The following is a 19,228-nucleotide window of genomic DNA, read 5'->3' on the forward strand; positions in this document are numbered from 1 at the left end:
GCTCGTCATTTCAGCTACGCTAAAAGGTAAACCCAATGTAAATAGCGTGGTTTGTATTTCGGTTACGGAACAAATTATTATTATTCAAAGCTGAGCGCTTGTTACAAAAACAGTCAAGGAACTGGATAATGCATGTGCTGTCCTGACCCTTCTGTATCTTGGATTCAGACAATGAAATATTATAGTCTGAATCAATTTTCAGACTTGAAATCATTAATAGCACTTTTATCAAATCAATATTCACAATGACGGCATCAAGCAACCGTGTAATACATCTTCTGCTCTGAGCCTTCTGCACCTTACATTACGACTGAATGAGACATGAGTTGGAATCCAAATTTAGTCTTGATATCCTTAATGGTACTATGACTAGTCAAATTTAACCAAATTACATATTTCAAGCAGAGTGCTTTGTTAAGAAACAACAGTCAAGGAACTGGGAAAAGCATTTGCTATCTTGAACCGTTCTTCAATCTCAAATTCCAATTGTATTTGACCAGTCAGAATCCAGTCTTAGCTTTGCCATCTTTCAAGACTATATTCACAAGGATATTGATCTCCTGGGCCAATATTTTATCTTATCAGATTGTTTATGGTAGGAATCAAAACTGCAGAAAGGTAAAGGTTTCACAATAGTAGGATTTTTCCATTAGCTGGTTAATTACATGAACATGGTCAGTTGTTGAATACCCACATCTAAAGCCTGCCTGATTAAAGTTTAGCAGTCTTTCTATTCGGTCTAGTATGATCTTTGTAAATATTTTATATATTACCGAGAGTAAACTTATTGAGCGGTAACTTTTCAGTTCCTGTGTCTCCCTTTTAGTGCATTAGCATAATAAAGTTTTTCCAAGCCGTAGGTATACAGCATTCTTGCAGGTATTTTGTGTAAAGTTCAGCAACATTTACCACTATGAAATTTCCTCCATCTATAATCAAATCAATATTTAGGCCATTTTCTCCTGCTACTTTTCCTGCCTTTTAATACTTTCTACATTTGTTACCGGCTCAGGTGTTTCATTATTTCTATTAGCATTGTATAGAAATCCTCTACAATTTTTATCACTCCATCTTTTGTTGATATTTCCATTTTCATCCTTTAAAGAAAAGATCTGTTACTAGTCTTCTTTACTTTAGTGTTTCCTCAATTTTAGTCTGATTGTGTTTACGAATGTCTTGGGTTTTTACTTTGTTTATTGATTTGGATGGTTCAGCTAATTCTATTTCATCTCTCTTGGATTTTACCCTCATTACCAATCTTTTCTTTATCAGGTTTTTGGTCTTTTCTGATAATTTTCCTTGATCTTGTTTAGAAACTTTTCCACTTATCTCTTATATCTTTCCGGTCCCGCCAAGTGGCATTACCAGACGTATAACTACTCGGTCTCTGCCAGAGTTTTTTAAGTAAATAACCCATGATCCACAAACAGGTATGTACAGTATATACAATAGACAAAAATATTCAAAAGGCAAAAGCAAGGCAGCTTAACATTACTCTAGTTAAAAACTGAAACAATCGTTGAAATTTCTTACCGCAATTAAATTTACCTCATACAGTACAGTATGTACATCATTCGAATACAAGAATAAAAAAGATAAAACTTCCTAACAGCATGACCCAATGGCAGGTTGGTACAACAAACAAAATATAATCCATTTGAAAGAGAGGACTTGACTAAATATTGAAGAGCTTACCTTTGGATCATAATTTTGAGACTCTGCCCATCCTCTTGTTGAAACTCTATTGACATTGCCTTTGTCATTGGCTTCTACTTCCATGGCTGACTGACCAGCATCACCCACTTGCTCAGGATCAGCTGCATCAGGAGACACATCTTCGTCTGGATCAGCTTCACCAAATAGCTGGCTGAAAAGAAATGGATACCTGAACCTCATCTCACATTACCCCTTTTCAATAAATCTAATGCATCTCAGAAAAAACGTTGACCAAGATAATGTTTTAAATTATTTTAACTACATATGAAAAATCTGAGTAGGACATCAGAGTATCAACTTATTAGATACCTACTATACATTAAAGTCTATAACTTTGAACAAAATACAGTAACTTAAACTGGAAGCTTCACATTAAAAAAAGATAAACTGGGTTTTGCACATGGCCAAATTAAAAGCAGAGTAAACTCTGATCTATAATGTACTGTTATAATGGATGGATAATACAAGCAAACCCTCCGAAGCTAGAAAGCACACTCTAAGATAGTACATTACAGAAATCACCAATCCATGGATGATTCATATGGTGGTTGATATTCCTACTGTGGTAAGTAATAATTCCTATAATAATTAAACTTCTAGATAGCAATATTCATAAGGTTGAATAGTAGCATTTTAACACTAAAATCAAAAATTTTAAGTAATTTTTATTTTTCCTAACATACTTACCGAGAACTACTTTCTATGGAGTCACTTGTGATCTCTCTCTTTTGACCAAGGTTTTCGCGCCGTTACACCCCTACTCCGTTCTATACATAGGCCTACCCCCGCCGCCAAGGAATGCGCCCCGAGGACAGGATTAGGGCAGGTCACTGCCTCTCTGGGTCATTCTCCTCATTAAGTTCGTCGTATAGCCCAACCTGGCAATGGCAGGATGGCACTCGGGGACGGAAGGGAGGGCCATTACCCGAAAGTAGTTCTCGGTAAGTATGTTAGGAAAAATAAAAATTACTTTTTTTTTATTTGTTCCAACACAAATACTTACCTTGAACTACTTTCTTTGGAGACTTTGGAGACTTATACTTTAGGAGGCGGGAGTGCTATTCTGACACTGGACTTGGCACGTAGGGCCTAGAGGGCTATGGAATGTGGGGCCTATCAGAGTGCGGGAGTGAGGGTAACTGCGCAACCTTACGCTATTATCTAAGACTCACCTCTTAAAAAATTCTTCTGACGATTTCCTCCGAAGTGTAGTCGCGAAGAATGTGTTCATCGTTGGGGACAGCCTCTGGCCTTACCGCTACACAGCTTGGAGGGCGGCAATGACTGTCCCAATGGAGAACCCGTCCAAGGATTTCCTTGAATAATCCTTGAGGTAGTGGGCAGTAAAGGTTGACTGGTGCGACCGAGTGCCTGCCTGTAGGATCTGCCCCACCGCCATGTTTCTCTCAAAGGCCAAGGAGGTGCTCAGACCCCTGATGTCATGGGGCCGGGGAGTGCCTGGCACTGCCATTTTATCCTCTTCATAGGTTCTAGCGATGACTTGTCTCAGCCAGAAGGAAATGGTGTTCTTGAAAACTTGCTTCTTATTAACACCTGTGGAAACGAAGAGGTTTTTGATACCTGGTCGGAGGTGAGCTGTCCTTTCCAGGTATTTCCTGAGTGTCCGTACTGGACATAACTTCAAATCCTCCGTAATGCCCGTCTTGGGAATGGCAGGAATTGAGAAACCTTCAAACCTCGGGTCCCAGACTGCTGGGTTCTGAGTCTTAGCCACAAAGGAGGGTACGAACCTGAAGGATACTTCTCTCCACCATTTGGAGTGCGAAACGTCGTAAGACAGACCATGGATCTCGCCCACTCTCTTAGCGGAAGCTAAGGCTAGCAAGAAAACGGTCTTGAGGGTGAGATCCTTGTCTCCGATATCCTTCAGGGGTTCAAAGGGGGGACGACTTAGCATCTTCAAGACCTTGGCTAAGTCCCACCTGGGCACTCTACTAGCTTGAGGGGGGCAGGATTGCTCGAAACTTCTGATCAGCATCGCTGTGTCTCGAGGTCCCCAGGTCGATGCCCTTCAGGAGGAAGACTTGGCCTAAGGCGGCTTGAACTCCTTTAATGGCTGGAATTGACATTCCCACTTTATCTCTAAGATACACCAGAAACTCCGCTATGTCCGGGACCGAAGCTTTAAGAGGTCTAATGTGTTTCTCCGAGCACCACTTCGTGAAGGAGGCCCACTTCGCCTGGTATACCGCGGTCGAGGATCTCCTCAGGTATAGGGACATTCTCTCAGCTGTGGTGGTGGAGTACCCCTCCTTCTTCAGGAGCCGCTCGATAATCTCCAGGCGTGAAGGCGAAGAGAGAGAGGGTTGTCGTGGAACTTGAAGAAGTGCGGTTGGTGCAGGAGGTCTGACCTGGCGGGCAGAGGCCAAGGTGGTTGGCTCGCTAGGTCCTTTAGGTCCGCGAACCACTCTCTCTCCGGCCACCAGGGCGCTACCAAAGTCATCTTTAGGTTTCGGGCGGCCCTTACTCTGTTGAGCACCTGTCTTATCAACGTGAAGGGGGGGAAAGCGTACACATCCAGGTTGTCCCACTTGTGGTGGAAGGCGTCTTCTAGGGCTGCATTTTGGTCTGGGACCGGGGAGCAATAGACCGGCAGTTGGGCATTGAGCTTTGTTGCAAAGAGGTCCATCACCGGGGAGCCCCAACGTTGAATGATGAGTCTGGCTACTTCTGGGTGTAGAGACCACTCTGTCCCCACTATTTGACCCATTCTGCTGAGGCCGTCGGCCAGAACGTTTTTCTTCCCGGGGATGAACCTTGCCAGCAGCACCACCTGCTGTTCGTCTGCCCAATTCAGGATGTCTATGGCGAGGTCGCACAGCTCCTTCGATCTCATGCCCCCTTGCTTCTTTATGTAGGCCACTACCGTGGCGTTGTCGCACATTAACGCCACGGTGTTTCCCTTTAGACGACTTGCAAAGTGAAGACACGCCTTCTGAACTGCTCTTACTTCTAGGACATTGATGTGTAGACGCTTTTCGCTTTCCGACCAGGTACCCCGTGCCGTCTCTTCCAGAAGGTGGGCCCCCCACCCTTGGTTGGAGGCGTCTGTGAACAGGAGGTACTCGGGGGGACTGGACCCGCGGGGCATCCCCTTGAGGGAGTTCGACTGGCAGTGCCACCATTCCAGGGAGGTTCTCGTGTCCGGAAGGACTGGAACTAACGTTTTCTGCGAGTCCGTCTGGGACCAGAGGCTCTTGAGGTTCCATTGAATGGGTCTGAGCCTCATCCTCCCTTGGGGAACCAGTTTCTCTAATGAGACCAGGTGACCTATCAGTCTCTGCCAATCTCCCGCCCTCCTGGAGTGTTCTGACAGGAGCGGCTGAATGATGTGCTTGAGGTTCCGTATCCTGTCCTGCGAGGGGAAAACCTTCCCCTGCACGGTATCCAACGTCATCCCCAAGTAGTCCATTCCGTTGGATGGGGTTAAGTTCGACTTCTTCAGATTGATTACGATCCCCAGATTCCTGCAAAACTGGAGGAGGCTTCTCCCTTGTTCCTCCAAGAGGGCCCTTGAGGTGGAAAGGAGCAACCAGTCGTCCAGGTATCTGATGAGGCGGATACCCCGTTCGTGAGCCCACACGGAGACTGTCGCGAAGACCCTTTTGAACACTTGAGGGGCCGTCGACAGGCCAAAGCAAAGGGTCTTGAACTGCAGGATCTGGGGACCCCATTTTACCCGGAGGAACTTCCGACTCGACGGGTGGACAGGGATCTGGAAGTATGCGTCCTTGAGGTCGACAGTCATCATATAATCTTTCTCCCTCAAGGACAGCAGGACGGATTTTGGGGTGTCCATCTTCTTGACGAACTTGTTGAGGGCCGACAGGTCTATCACGGGTCTCCACCCCCCCCCCCCCGTTGCTTTCTCTACCAGAAACAGGCGGCTGTAGAAGCCTGGGCCTGGGAGAAGGACCTCTTCCATGGCACCCTTCTCCAACATGGAGGAAATCTCTTGAAGGGCGGCCCTCTTCATCGGGTCCCTGGGGGCCAACCATTCTGTCTGGCTGGCTGGAATAAGAGGGGGTGGATCCGCTAGGAAGGTAAGCCTGTAGCCCTCCTTCAGGACGGACACCGTCCAAGGATCCGCTCCTTGTGCCTTCCATGCTTGCCAATGTGGTCTGAGGCATCCCCCAACCCAAGGCTTGGGCGGGAGTAGGGGGCCTCTCCCTCTACCTTCTCCTAGAGGGGCGGCCTGACCTGCCTCTCATAGAGGCGGAGTAACCCGACCTGAAGGAGCTAGACGAAGCTGGTGCTCCTCTGCGGGAGGGTTGAGGAGTTGTTGCCCAGGAGGAAGAGGGGGCGTCTCTCCTCGAAGTGCTGGGGGCGGCCTGAGATGTCACGGCGCTATCTGAGGCGGCCCTCCTATAGGGAGGTCTCTTAGACGACGCAGGTCTGGGGACGTTGGCCTCCTTCCTCTCAGACACTTTCTCCATCAGGCTCTCCAGTTCTTTTAATGGGAATAGTGACTCACCCCACAAGGGAAGGCTACGTACGGCCCGGGCCTCTCTGTCCGGGATCCTCCTAGATACCTTAGCCAGGACCGTGTCTCGTTTACGGAGGACCCAGTTGGCCGTAAGGGCGAGCGCCTGATATGACAGAAACTTAAGTGTCTTCCCCCCGGAGGTGAGAAGGTCCGTCAGGAGGCTCTGCTGTTCAGGATCTTCGGGGTCGACGGAGGCTTGGACGTTTACTAACGTGGAGGCCCACCAGTCCAGCCATGAGGAGACGTTGACTAGGTCCCGCGACATCTCCTCCATCATGGCGGCCTCCGTAGGAGAGAAGCAAACTGGGGCTGAAGAGGCCCTTTCGTCTGAGCCGCCTTGTCCTAGGACGTCCAAGGCTGGGTCCACTCTACAGGGGCCTGGGCGACGCCCTTCCGGAATGTACACTTTACCCTGCGACTTGAGGCCCTGGAGCAGTTTCGAGGCACTCTGGGACTTGGGGGCCTCCGCATTGCTGGCCACCAAGTTGTCTATGTACTCCTGCCCTAGTACCAGGTCTGGGGCAAGAGGAAGGGCCAGGGAAGACTTCGGAAGGGTGGCGTGATGAGTAATCCTCAGGAGGCTTGACCTCCAGGAATCACCCTTCGGAGCCGAGGGTTCCGTAATCCCATGCTGCCTTCTAATGAGTCCCACTACTCTTCTATAGGTGGTGTCCTCCGACGGGGAAGCTTCTCCTCCGTCAGCCGAGGCTTCGGCCTGGAGTGGGGGCGCTGGGTTGCTGGTCAGGCAGACCGGCCGTCCAGCCCTTGGGTCCAGGGGGGCAGTCCTGTAACGGTAGTGAGGTCCATAAGTGGGTGGATCCCGCGGCAAGGCGGGTACCGCCGGCTCAGTGAGGGCCCTCAGTTGCCTTAAGGCTCTGGAAGCGGAGGTCACGGTCCCGGTGGGCTGACCCCGCTGGGCGGGGTGAACCGGAGGCCTCGAGGACTTATGCCTCTTCGAGAGGTCTTTTCTGCGTGCCAGATCGCGCGGTTCTAGGCTGTGCATAGAGGGCGGCAGCCTAGTCGCACGTTCGCTGGACCGATGGTCTGGTGAATGAAGTATCTTGGACTCTCCCGAAGGCACGTAGACCCAGGCGCCCCCGGGAGAAACACTTCTCTTATACTTACGAGACTGGGAGCGGGAGCGCTTCCTACTAACCCGCGACCTTGACCTAGAGCGGGAATGTTCGCTCTCGGACAGCTCCCTTCACCTGCGACGCTTCACCCTGACTTCCTCCTCGGAAGACGAATCCACTTCCGACAAGTCCGACGACGCCACGTTTCTCGCGTAACGGCTGTTGGCGTGATCCGCGGGGGATTTCCTCCGACGCTGGGTGCCCGAGATCGAGGGCTGGAGAAAATCCTCGGGAACCGCCGTGGAGATCGTCGGAAAAGAGTCCAACCGTTCCATGCTCGGGAGCCAGGGGTCCAGGGTCACGTCCATTCTCAGCGGTGACCTCCCTGGCGTCTTCGGTAGCTTCCATCCGAAGGCATCGCTGCTCGGACGGTGAACTTTAGTTTGGCTGTCCCCTGGCGGGGGAGAGCCCGACGCACCAGCCCACGAGGGCGGCGGGGACTCTGAGACTACAACACTGCCCCATAAGGGGTCTTCAGAGGACGCGTGGCCCCCCTCACAAGGCCTGACTCACCCGAAGCACTACCGGGCCCTTTGTTAGCCTTAGAGGGGCCCGCCCTTGGTTCTTCCCTCGCACTGGATTCCCTGGGAAGAACGCCTTGACCTTCCACAACACTAGAGACTTCTTGCCCTCTCCTCTGCGAAGGAGACGGAGAAGCCGAGGCTTCGTCGGACCGATCACTAGCCGACGGTAACGAAGATACGACACTAATCTTCCTGGGGGAACGCTTCGAAGATTTCTTCTTTTTAGTACCGTAGCGTACCCACTGAATATCATCCCAACCTACGCACTCTGGACACTTGTCCGCGGAGGAGCAAACTTTCCCCCTACACGAGGAACAAAGGGAGTGAGGATCTACCTCTGGCTTTGAGAGGAAAGCCCCACACGACTTTCCGGCTCTAGGCCCAGGGCAACGGCGAGCGTGATCCATCGTTCGCACACGAATGGTACAACACTAAGCGAGCTATTAAGTACACTGGGGATACACACAGGGTGAACGCACGGTAACACTTGAGAAGAACGCACTGCGAAAAAACACAAGTCCCTACGTGGAACACTAAACGCGCACAAAGGATCGAGAGAGACGAGAGTGAGCTGTGAACAGCTCACGACCAAGGAACTTAATGAGGAGAATGACCCAGAGAGGCAGTGACCTGCCCTAATCCTGCCCTCGGGGCGCATTCCTTGGCGGCGGGGGTAGGCCTATGTAGAGAACGGAGTAGGGGGGTAACGGCGCGAAAACCTCGGTCGAAAGAGAGAGATCACAAGTGACTCCAAAGAAAGTAGTTCGAGGTAAGTATTTGTGTTGGAACAAACACCTTTATAACTATCTTTGAGGAATGGATTATAAGTTTATAATATTTCAACAATAAGTCTTCCATTCAGTTGGCACTCCTTACCCCAGGGTATTAGGTTTAAGGATTTCCCAGATATGAAAATCTGTAGATAAATCTTAAACTTTTGAGTTAATCTTTTCATGCTTACTTGTAATTGAATCCCAAAGTACAGTATTGCATATAATACACATATGACTACAGTACAATATGATATTTTGATTATAAAATAAATTTTTGAATATACTTACCCGGTGAATATATAATAGCTGACGTCTCGACAGATTCCAAAAACTCGCGAGCGATCGCCGTGAAGGTTGCGGGTGTGACCACCAGCGCCGACTATCGGCCAGATACCGCATATACTTGTAAACATCTCCAGTTCTTCTCAGTCCCCTAGGTCTCTATCGGGGAGGAAGGGAGGGCCTTTAATTTATATATTCACAGGGTAAGTATATTCAAAAATTTATTTTATAATCAAAATATCATTTTTAAATATTAAACTTAGCCGGTGAATATATAATAGCTGATTCACACCCATGGTGGTGGGTAGAGACCAGTATTAATACAATAAAGGCGTATATGCTCAAGAGTTTTTGACAATTATTCAAAAAACAGACTTAAGTATAGGTACCTGGTAAGGAAGCAGACTCTGATTATTACTCTGCCTCATTAGTCCGCTATCCTCATGAAGCCCAGCGATCCTCTTAGGATGCCGAAAGACTCCCAGGATCTGCTATAACCAGGGTGAACACCCCTATAACAGGACCTCATCAATACCCTTAATCTGGGCGCTCTCAAGAAACAATATTTTGACCACCCGCCAAATCAAAAAGATTGCGAAAGACTTCTTAGTCTCCCGTACAACCCAAAATAAGATTAAAAATTTCAAGAGTAGATTAAAAGGATATTGGTATTAAGGGAATGTAGTGGTAGAGCCTTCACCCACTACTGCACTCGCTGCTACGAATGGTCCCAGTGTGTAACAGTCCTCATAAAGAGTCTGGACATCTTTCAAGTAATATAAAGCGAAAACCGACTTGCCTCTCCAAAAGGTCGCGTCCATAATACTTTTAATGGGTCTATTTTGCTTAAACGCTACAGAAGTTGCTATCGCTCTAACTTCATGAGCCTTGACTTTAAGTAAATTATGATCCTTCTCACTTAATTGAGAGTGTGCCTCCCGAATCAAAAGTCTAATAAAATAAGACCACGCATTCTTAGACATAGGCAAAGAGGGCTTTTTAACGGAGCACCATAAAGCCTCTGAACCACCCCGTCGCGGTTTAGTTCTGGATAAACAAAAATTAAGAGCTCTAACGGGGCACAGCACTCTTTCAACTTCATTCCCCACAATCTCAGAAAGACTGGGGATTTCAAATGATTTAGGCCAAGGACGAGACGGAAGTTCATTCTTGGCCAAAAAAACCAAGCTGAAGAGCGCATACTGCTTTATTAGCGGAGAAACCAATGTTCTTGCTAAAAGCATGTATCTCACTAACCCTTTTAGCCGAAGCCAAGCTCACTAAAAAAAAGTGTCTTGAGGGTAAGATCCTTCAGGGAGGCTGAATTTAATGGTTCAAACCTGTCTGACATAAGGAACTGTAGGACCACGTCCAAGTTCCAAGCAGGAGTCGAAATATGACGCTCCTTGGAAGTCTCGAAAGACTTAAGCAGGTCTTGGAGATCTTTGTTATTAGAAAGATCCAAACCCTTATGCCTGAAAACAGAAGCTAACATGCTTCTGTAGCCTTTAATGGTGGATGCAGAGAGGGAGCGACCGTTTCTCAGATAAGGCAGAAAATTCACAATCTGCGCTACAGAGGCACTTGGAAGAGGAAATAGAGGAGGACTTGCACCAGTCTCTAAATACCTCCCATTTCGACTGATAGATCCTGATGGTAGAGGATCTTCTAGCCCTCGCGATCGCTCTAGCTGCCTCCTTCGAAAACCCTCGAGCTCAAGAGAGTCTTTCGATAGTCTGAAGGCAGTTAGACGAAGCGTGGGGAGGCTTTGATAAAATCTCTTTACGTGAGGCTGTCGCAAGAGATCCATCCGTAACGACAGACTTCTTGGAACGTCTACCAGCCATAGAAGTACCTCTGTGAACCACTCTCTCGCGGGCCAGAGTGGAGCAACCAATGTCAACCTGGTCCCTTCGTGAGAGGTGAACTTCTGCAGCACCTTGTTTAGGATCTTGAAAGGTGGAAAGGCATAAACGTCCAGGTGAGACCAGTCCAGCAGGAAAGCGTCTATGTGGGCTGCCTCTGGATCTGGAACTGGAAAGCAGTAAGTCGAGAGCCTCTTTGTCAGAGAAGTCGCAAAAAGATCTATGGTCGGTTGACCCCATGTCATCCATAGCTTCTCGCACAGTCTTATGCAACGTCCACTCCATGGAGATGACTTGTCCTCTTCTGCTGAGGCAGTCCGCCAAGACATTCATTTTTCCTTGCACAAATCTCGCCAAAGGAGAGATGTTACTTGCCTTAAATGGAGTTCCTTCTGATCCGTGGATCAAAGACCCGAGCATTCCAGACTGTCCAGTGGAGCTCCCTAACCCAAATCCGATGCATCTGAATACAACACATGGTTTGGGTTCTTGATCGCAAGAGAAAGACCTTCTCGAAGTCTGATGTTGCTGTCCCACCAAGTCAGACATGTCTAGACTGAGTTGGAGATTGGGAAAGAGATACTCTCTAAGCCCTTCTCCTTGTTCCAATGGTTTAGAGAGGGCATAGGTTGAGTCTCCCCAGAGATAAACTACTCCAGCGATGAAAGAGTTCCCACGAGGCTAGTTCAAACTCTTACAGAGCAACTGTTTTTCTCTTGCAAGTGAAGGACTTTTAACAGAGCTTGTTCCATTCTTGTGGGAGACGAAAAGGCCCGAAAAATCAGACACTGTATCTCCATTCTCAAATAAAGAATAGTCTGGGATGGGGTACTGTAAGTTACGACTTCTCTACGTTCATTATGAGACCCAGCTCCTTGGTTAGGTCTAATGTCCATTAGAGACTCTCCAGACAGCGATATAATGACGACGCCCTGATTAGCCAGTCGTCAAAATAAAGGGAGGCTCTGAATCCTCAAAAAATGTAGAAAGCTTGCTACATTTTGCAAGGGCCTTGTAAAAACAAGAGGAGCAGGAATGAGGCCGAAGTACAGTGCTCGACATTGGTACATTACTTTCCCGTCCACAAACCTCAGATGTTGTTGAAAGTTTGGATGAATCGGGATGTGGAAGTATGCATCCTGAAGGTCGATTGATTGAATTGAATTGAATATGGGATTTAGGCATTAAGCCAAGCACTGGGGAAGGTCGAGAGAGACCATCCAGTCGCCTTCCCTTACTGCTGCCAAGACAGATTTGGTAGTCTTCATCGTGAAGTTTGTCTTGACAATGAACACATTGAGCGCACTTACATCTTAAGTACTCCTGCAGTGAACGTGGCTGCCAGATCATTGGAGCCATCCCTGATAGCCTTGTTCCTGCAGTGAACGTGGCTGTCAGATCATTGGAGCCATCCCTGATAGCCTTGTTCATGCATGACATAATTGTACAGCAATACATTGACAGCTGGAGAGACCTTCTTACTTAAGGCTCCCAGGGACCAATCCAACAAATAAAAACTTCAAACGCTCGAAAAACTCCTAACAGGAGATGGTCTAGCTCTGAAGCCGACCATAAAATCTTGGAGCGTCTCATGGCCAGGCGACGGGGAGAGTCTATGAGGCTTGAGAAGTCTCCATGGGCAGAGGCAGGAACTCCCAAGCCGAGAACTTCTCCCGTGTCATACCAGACGCTCGCTCTAGAAGCCAGTTTAAAAGGAGGGAAAGCAAAGGCTGTCTCCCCCAAACTCCTCCTGGTGATCAACCAGTCGCCTAGCAAACGTAAAGCTCTCTTAGAAGAGCGAGAGAGCACTAGCTTAGAAAACGACGGCTTCGAAGTAGCTAGGCCTAGCGTAAACTCTGACGAAGGCGAACGAGGAGCAGCAGTTACAAAATGGTCCGGAAAAAGATCCTTAATAATCAGCATGATTTTTTTAAAGTCCATAGAGGGCTGAGCAGCTTTAGGCTCCTCTCCGTCTGACAAAGTCCCCAAAGGAATACCAGTAGGAGGAGGATCAGCAACTTCCTCATCTGAAGGAACCTCGTCCGACAATTGCCGAGTCTCATGAAAAGGAGAGACCTGCCGCGGCGGCAACGCTTGACAGGCAATGTCAACAAGCAAAGGAGCAGCAGTAGCAGTAGAGGAAGCGACGTCACGCCGCTGCTGAAAGGACTGAAATCCTTGTGACTGACCAACAACAATAACTGAAGTTGATTGACGCTCGACGTCACGTCGGAACTGCCTTGACTGCATAGACTGAGCAGGCAAAACAACCTTCGACTGCGGTGATTGACGCTCAACGTCAAGTCGAGGCAACTGAGCCGGTCGGCGAACGTCAAGTCGGGGCTGCGGCGGCAGCGGCTGAACGTCAACACGAGACTGCGGCAGCGGCTAAACGTCAACACGAGACTGCGGCAGCGGCTGAACGTCAACACGAGACTGCGGCAGCGGCTGAACGTCAACACGAGACAGCAGCGAGGGAGGATCCATGTCACGTGACTGACGTGAAAAACTACTGACATCACGTTTCAAAGTACAAGAAAACGTCAGCACTAACGTCAAACGGACGAGTAAATGCTCGTTTGGGCGGCTGACGGCCAGAGTCTCGTTTAGCGTAACGGCGACTCGAAAGCGAAGGTTCATCGTGAACCTGCTCAACGTCATACTTCTCCATAAGGGAGGCAAGCTTAGTCTGCATGTCCTGCAGGACAACCCATTTAGGATCAACGGGAGTCGGAACGGGCCGAGACGACGGTAACGTCTGTGTTGGCAAAACATTGCCTTTACCGCGACCCTTGGACCCTGTGTTACGCTTGCGTTTAATAGGCGAACAGTCTTCCGACGACTGCAAAGGGTCAGAGCTGTCCCAATGGCTACAGCCAGGACGCTGGACCTGTCCTGAAGGGACTGACTTTCGCTTCAAGGGTCTAGAAACCTTACGCCAAGGTTTCTTTTGCGAAAAGTCTTCGGATGACGAGGAGAACACAGTCTCACCCGTCTTATGGTAAGGGCGATCTTGACGAGAAAACGTCCGATACCAAAGAGGGAACGTCTGTACCTTGGTTAAAGCCTCTCGTCCCCTTAAGTCCTACGACATTACTTCTCCCTGGTGCAGGGGAGCCTGAAAGAGGTCTCGGACTAGGGGAACGACAAGCACGAACAAACGAACCCTCCGCAACACAGAACATGTTTATTGCACTTACTTTATTGATATCGTATTTTTCAATAATTTCACATTAGGCATGAATAAAACTGATTTCTACCTGAAGCACGCAATTCTCCCTTACATCAAAAGGTTATAATTGCGAAATGAGTCGTATAATGTAAGCACATTAGTAAAAAATGAAACACACATGCAAAAATCAATAAACATATACATATATATCGAATAAAACGGAAATATATAAAGTTAAAAAGGATCAGTGACTGGGGAGGAGACTAAACACTAGTTCACTAAAGACTACGTTTTCAATCTCTCACCGTACAGTGCCTTGGGACGAGAATAAAAACTAAAAACGTTTTATCCTCTCTCCCCGTACAGAGACTTGGGACGAGAGTAAAAAACTGAATCGAGAACAACGTTACTCGCTCCCAAACTCCTTGTACAGAGACTTGGGACGAGAATAAAGATCGAATCGTTCTCTCTTTCTCTCTCTCTCTCTCTTGTCACACACAAGAGAATTGCCCACTCACCCTTCGTCAATAAACAGGTTATTTGACCAAAGGAAAAAACTGAAAGGACTAAGAAATTGAAAATTAACATGTTCCTTTAAATTAGTATCTAAAACACTTCAGTTTGAAAGAAGAATGAAAACGTCAAAATCGATTTACTCTTTCTGCAAAGTGAAACCGTGATTCTCTCTTTCTCTATCGTAACGATAGAGCGCAAACTGCGTAGCATAAATAAACCAAACGTTAGTTCATCTTTGAAAAAAACAGCACGAAGACTATTCAAAGAATATATTTCTTAAAATATTTTCTAAAAAAATTCATTTCATAACTCTTACAGAGCAATTGATTTAAACTTAACAAAAATAAAAGTTGAATGGGCTCAACGTTGTTTAACTTCGTTTTCCAAGTTAGGACCGCCTACAAGGAATAGGTAAAGGCCGCATATAAACAAAACATAAAATTTATCTTGATGTTTAGTATAAATGGAAAGCTAATCGAAGAGGCCTAATAAAGGCGGGTGAGATATAAAATATATAGAGGAAAATCTATAAATATCAACAATAATTTATAACGTGATAAAATAATTACTAAAAGCCTTAAACACACTTCCGTACACTGAGGGAAGGGTCGGCCATCTTTACTCTATGGAAAAACCAGAGATAAAAAAAAAAAGCAAGGGCAAAACACTTTTCCTCTCCTTTCAAAAGCATTTCTTTTGAAGATAGTATTGAATAATCCAACACGGCGAAAGCAATAAAACCAAAACCAAGTACTGTACTTCACCAATTCGGTAGAAAACTCGAGGTCATAAAGCGAGTGGAACCAACTTGTCGACAAGACCGACAGAGAAGAACTGGAGATGTTTACAAGTATATGCGGTATCTGGCCGATAGTCGGCGCTGGTGGTCACACCCGCAACCTTCAAGGCGATCGCTCGCGAGTTTTTGGAATCTGTCGAGCCGTCGGAGACGTCAGCTATTACATATTCACCGGCTAAGTTTAATATTTAAAAATTGTACGTAAGTGTTAATTTAGACTAAAAAAAAGTATCCCCAAGCCCATCGGCAACAAGCCAGTTTATACATCTAATAATAGATGAGCTTTGGAACCACAAATCTGAAAGGGTACAACAATAAAATGCTAATCTAATTAAATATAAAAGTAAGCTTACTTGAATAAATGCTTGGCCCACACGATACAGTGAATTGGTTCTGATGGCGTGTTTCTAATTGTGCAACCAGGGAAGGTTTTCTGTGCTGGCTTTGGCTGGCATTCATAACACTCTGTAATACCTTTTTTGATCACCTGAAATTTCAGAAATTCAGTACAGTAAACAAATATCTTCATACAATATGTACCTAGTACTGTAAAGTAATTTAAGTATTCTTATATATCTGGCTATAAATATATCAAGAATTTAATTGGTAGTCATTAAGAATTTCCCGGGCCTTCCTGCAAGCCATTAGAATCTTTCAGATCTACCGCTTCGACAAAATTTTTCCTCATACCTTTTCATACAAAGCACAACAGATGCTTACAAATACAGTAGAGTTGTATGTTTCTGATGTCTCAAATAAAGTGTCAATAACTTCATTAACTACACGGCTTTGAATTTACAACCGATATATTCCCGTAAGCAACGTACCGTAACCTGTCCGAGGTATCCAGCTGTACCACTTTCTACTAGAGGGACATCGGCAGCAAGGCACATGCGATTGACATGATTTCGTGCTGCTCTGTTATCAAGAGCATTCATCACTAGTGTGAACTTCTGATAAAATGGAACGCCATACGTAGGTCTGAAACGAAAAGTGGACATAACAGGTAATGTAAATTTAAGATGTATTTCCCAGCCTAAGAAAATACAAAGCATGGTATAAACAAGTCTTTTAAAACCTTTAAGATTATTCCGTCACAAGAAATCCCTCCCTTTTGATTTGCATGTCATCAAAATAATCTTTAAGATACGGCAGTTCAAAGTGAATTACCAATAAACTGGTTCCAAATTTAACAATCAACAAAATGTTTGCCAATTTTCCAAAAGAATTTTTGTCAGTAATGCAGTAATTGCTAAAAAGTGTATCTTGTTTAGTTATTGATGAAATATCTACCGTACTTTTATTTAGATAATTCTCAATAATAATAATCTAATAAATCTATTAAACTTTAATTCAAAATCTATGCCATTATCAAAATCAAAGACATAATAACCATTGATACTTCTACTACAATCACTGTGTACTGGAATTTTAACAATAAAAATTATTTCCACCTTTAACATTAAAAAACTATAATAATTCTTCATCCCTCACTCAAATTACCCACCATCGAAGATTATTATTTGTTTGGCAATGCCAACTGTAGCCCACTGCAGCAAACAACAGGCTAGCCTTTCTCAAATTAATTACTATACTACAGGACAATGTATCTAAATCTATTACTGTAAAAATTAAAAAAAAAAAATACTGTAATGCTGGTTCAGTTGCAATTAAAACATTTCTTAGGTCAAATTAAGTACACATACAGTACAAACTAAACTACATACTGTACTATATATTAAATAGAAATATACACAAAAATAACCAAACTTCCTATTTTGCTCACTTTGTAATAGAATCATGATATGAAACTATCTTGGCCTGGGGATTGAAACGCAAAGCAGATTCTCGTGCCACCTCGGACTTGCTACGTCCAACGTGCTGTTTTTGGAACAAGAACTGTCGATTCAGATTGCTCACATCAATGGTATCTAAATCAATCTGTGGGAAAAAAATACAAATCAAATGTTGTCATTAATAAAATATATTTCTTTAAAAAAATCCTTTAACCTATTGAACTTTACAGTTAAATTATGATATTGTGATTTTGCTAGTCTACGATTGAAGACATGATTCGGGAAAAAATATCTTGAAATGGATAAGTGTGAGGCTCAGATCAAACTAGTTGGCAGGAATGCAATTAGGATACATCCTAACCTACGGTACGTAGGAATGTCATTACTAGGGATCGAGCTAACCTCCCTCTATGACTCACTACCGATACTGATGAATGGGCTAGTTTGAGGGGTACATACAACGCTTGGGGTGTATGTATGATATCAGCCACCTGTATGTAGGATGACGGACAGCTAAGAATACAAGGTAATATTATGGTAGTCTAATCCAGCGCCATTACCGCTTACCAGTGCATAGCGATTGATGTTTTTTTTTTTTTTCGCGAACGCATGTCGGAGCAAAACCTATCAGACTCTTACCGAAATGTTACCGAAATCTAATGGTTTTTGCTCAGCCATGGGCTCGCTTCGCTCGCAAAAAAAAAGAAAAACATCAAGCTATGTACTGGCAAGCTGTAATGGTGCTATGGGTGGGACTCTATCGTAATATTATTGGGAGCGTTTGTATATCAGCGGCCAGTTCCTCAAGCATTAAAAATGGACATCATCTAACTTGTGCTTTCCTCCCTAACCTAACCTAGAAGCCGTTTCCTTACCTACTTACCTATGGGGGGGGGGGAGTAACGGCTCCTTGCGACTCACCTTCCACTGTCGTATTCAAAGTTAGCCATAAGAAGACATACAGGTGGCCGCTATCATACATACACCCCTATTATTGAATACAGCAATGTAAGGAGGGTTGCACAGAGGCATTAGCTCCTCCATTAGGTAAGGACATGGCTTGTAGGCCTAGGTTAGGTTAGGTTAGAGGGGAGATTAGGTTAGTTGGTGTCCAATTTTTATGCACGCAGAAGGAACAGGCCACTGATATACAAAGGCTCCGATTGAGCTAATCTCCCTCTATGACTCCCTAACGATACTGATGAAAGGGCTAGGTTGGGGGGTACATATGACTTGGGGTCGTAGGGATGGGGCCTTAACCCCTCCATTAGGTAAATAGATAAGGACATGGTTTATAATTTAAGGTGTAGGGGGGGGGGGAGTTTAGGTAAGTTGGTGTCCAATTTTTATCGACGTTTAACAAATTACACATACCGGCATCCATAGCCTAACTCCATTAACCCAACCTCTTTAATGTAACGTAATGCAACCGTAAGGTAATTAAATTCTAACTACTTACTGAATTTGAATCAATGCTTTAAAAAACATAGCAATATCCTAATTAATGTTGAAGGTTAAAAAAAAAGAAATGTTAAAATTAAAAACAGGCGGGAAAGGCGAGTTCTGTCACTTACCAGCTCTATATCTTCAAATCCCGTGAGAACTAAGTTTTTCAATAATTCACAGCCAATTCCCCCAGCACCCACAATCAGAATTTTACATGATTTGATAGAATTACGAAGGTTTTCATCGAATATACCGGCTACGCGAACAGCCATGATTGGATATTGGAGAGTTGACAAACGCTTTAGTTTGAGGTCGCTTATTTTCTCAGTCTGCACCTTCGAATTCTTATCTTCTTCTCTCCTTTTTGTTTTTGGCATCAATTCTTCTTCATTCTTTTCTCGTATGACTTTCTTTTGATTTTGACGTCTGTTCATCAACTATGGGAATAAAAATAAGATTAAATCAGATAATTACCACTCAGATATAGTTGAGAAGTTCTACTATTACTAATAACAAAAGTAAAATGACTTGGTTAAATTCTCAAAATCATCTTTGATATCTCGCCATGGTAACAGAAAAATACTGATTGACTTCCATTTTTTCCATTTCTATTTTGAACGTTAGAATAAAAAATAAAATGAATCGATTATTCAACATCTTTCAAAATATAACTCACAGATAACTGGAAGTACTCAAGTT

At 45.2% G+C, this 19,228-nt stretch overlaps 1 protein-coding gene across 2 annotated transcripts in view; it reads right to left on the reverse strand.

Moving 5' to 3' along the window:
- Uba2 (Ubiquitin-like activating enzyme 2) overlaps positions 1 to 18,966 on the reverse strand; it is a 59,143-nt gene extending 40,177 nt beyond the window's left edge. For both annotated transcript variants that reach the window (XM_068378441.1, XM_068378440.1), the window contains exons 1-5: positions 18,658 to 18,966; positions 17,074 to 17,228; positions 16,115 to 16,268; positions 15,641 to 15,774; positions 1,696 to 1,867 (exon numbers count right to left, since the gene is read on the reverse strand). In XM_068378441.1, the coding sequence (XP_068234542.1) occupies positions 1,696 to 1,867; positions 15,641 to 15,774; positions 16,115 to 16,268; positions 17,074 to 17,228; positions 18,658 to 18,963 (921 nt within the window). In that variant the 5' untranslated portion in view covers positions 18,964 to 18,966. The remainder of the gene's footprint in view (positions 1 to 1,695; positions 1,868 to 15,640; positions 15,775 to 16,114; positions 16,269 to 17,073; positions 17,229 to 18,657) is intronic.
- Between the last annotated feature and the right edge of the window lie 262 nt (positions 18,967 to 19,228).

This window comes from Palaemon carinicauda, chromosome 8 (assembly GCF_036898095.1).
Source record: "Palaemon carinicauda isolate YSFRI2023 chromosome 8, ASM3689809v2, whole genome shotgun sequence".
Lineage (NCBI taxonomy): Eukaryota > Metazoa > Arthropoda > Malacostraca > Decapoda > Palaemonidae > Palaemon > Palaemon carinicauda.